Here is a 530-nt window from a genome sequence, read left to right on the forward strand (position 1 = left end):
CCTTCTGGGCCGCCCTGCCTCCCCTGCGGTCCGCGGTCTGCAGCACCCGCTCCGGGCGCCCCCATCATCCCTCTGTGGCCCCAACGGCTCCCAGTCCTCCGACCCCGGCCCCCCTTCCAGCCCAGTCCCTGCACGTGTAATCCAGAAACTAACGGTCCAGGCTCACTGGGAGGGCGTCCCGGCCTGCCTCTTGCTTAGCTGGAGAGGACCGGCCACGCTGGGTGGAGCTCTGTCCCTGGGGGGCAGCTTCGAGGGGGCTCGCGGGCCGGCGGGGGCGGCGCGGGGGCCCGGGGTGTCAAGCCGGTGACAGCAGCCTCCCCGCCTCGACACAGACAACAAACCCGGCCACCTCAGTCCTGTCACTCCTCAGGGCCTTCTTCCTGCATTTTGTACAAACTCTCAAGTGGGAACGAAAGGAAGTGGGGACAGAAGCACACAGGCGTCCCCTCCGACCTGAAAGGAGACTCTCCACGGGCCGGGCCTCGGCCTTGGCCGCCGCTGCGGGGGCTGCAGGGCGGGCCCGAGCGGGG

The 530-nt window shown here is 70.0% G+C and overlaps 1 protein-coding gene across 1 annotated transcript in view; it reads left to right on the plus strand.

The window, feature by feature from the left end:
• LOC104998018 (microtubule cross-linking factor 1-like) overlaps positions 1–530 on the plus strand; it is a 35,899-nt gene that overhangs the window by 29,360 nt on the left and 6,009 nt on the right. The window contains exons 7-8 of the mRNA XM_010853012.1: positions 44–136; positions 247–303. Of these exons, the coding sequence (XP_010851314.1) occupies positions 44–136; positions 247–303 (150 nt within the window). The remainder of the gene's footprint in view (positions 1–43; positions 137–246; positions 304–530) is intronic.

This window comes from Bison bison, unplaced genomic scaffold (genome assembly GCF_000754665.1).
Source record: "Bison bison bison isolate TAMUID 2011002044 unplaced genomic scaffold, Bison_UMD1.0 scf7180017864321, whole genome shotgun sequence".
NCBI classification, from domain to species: Eukaryota; Metazoa; Chordata; class Mammalia; order Artiodactyla; family Bovidae; genus Bison; species Bison bison.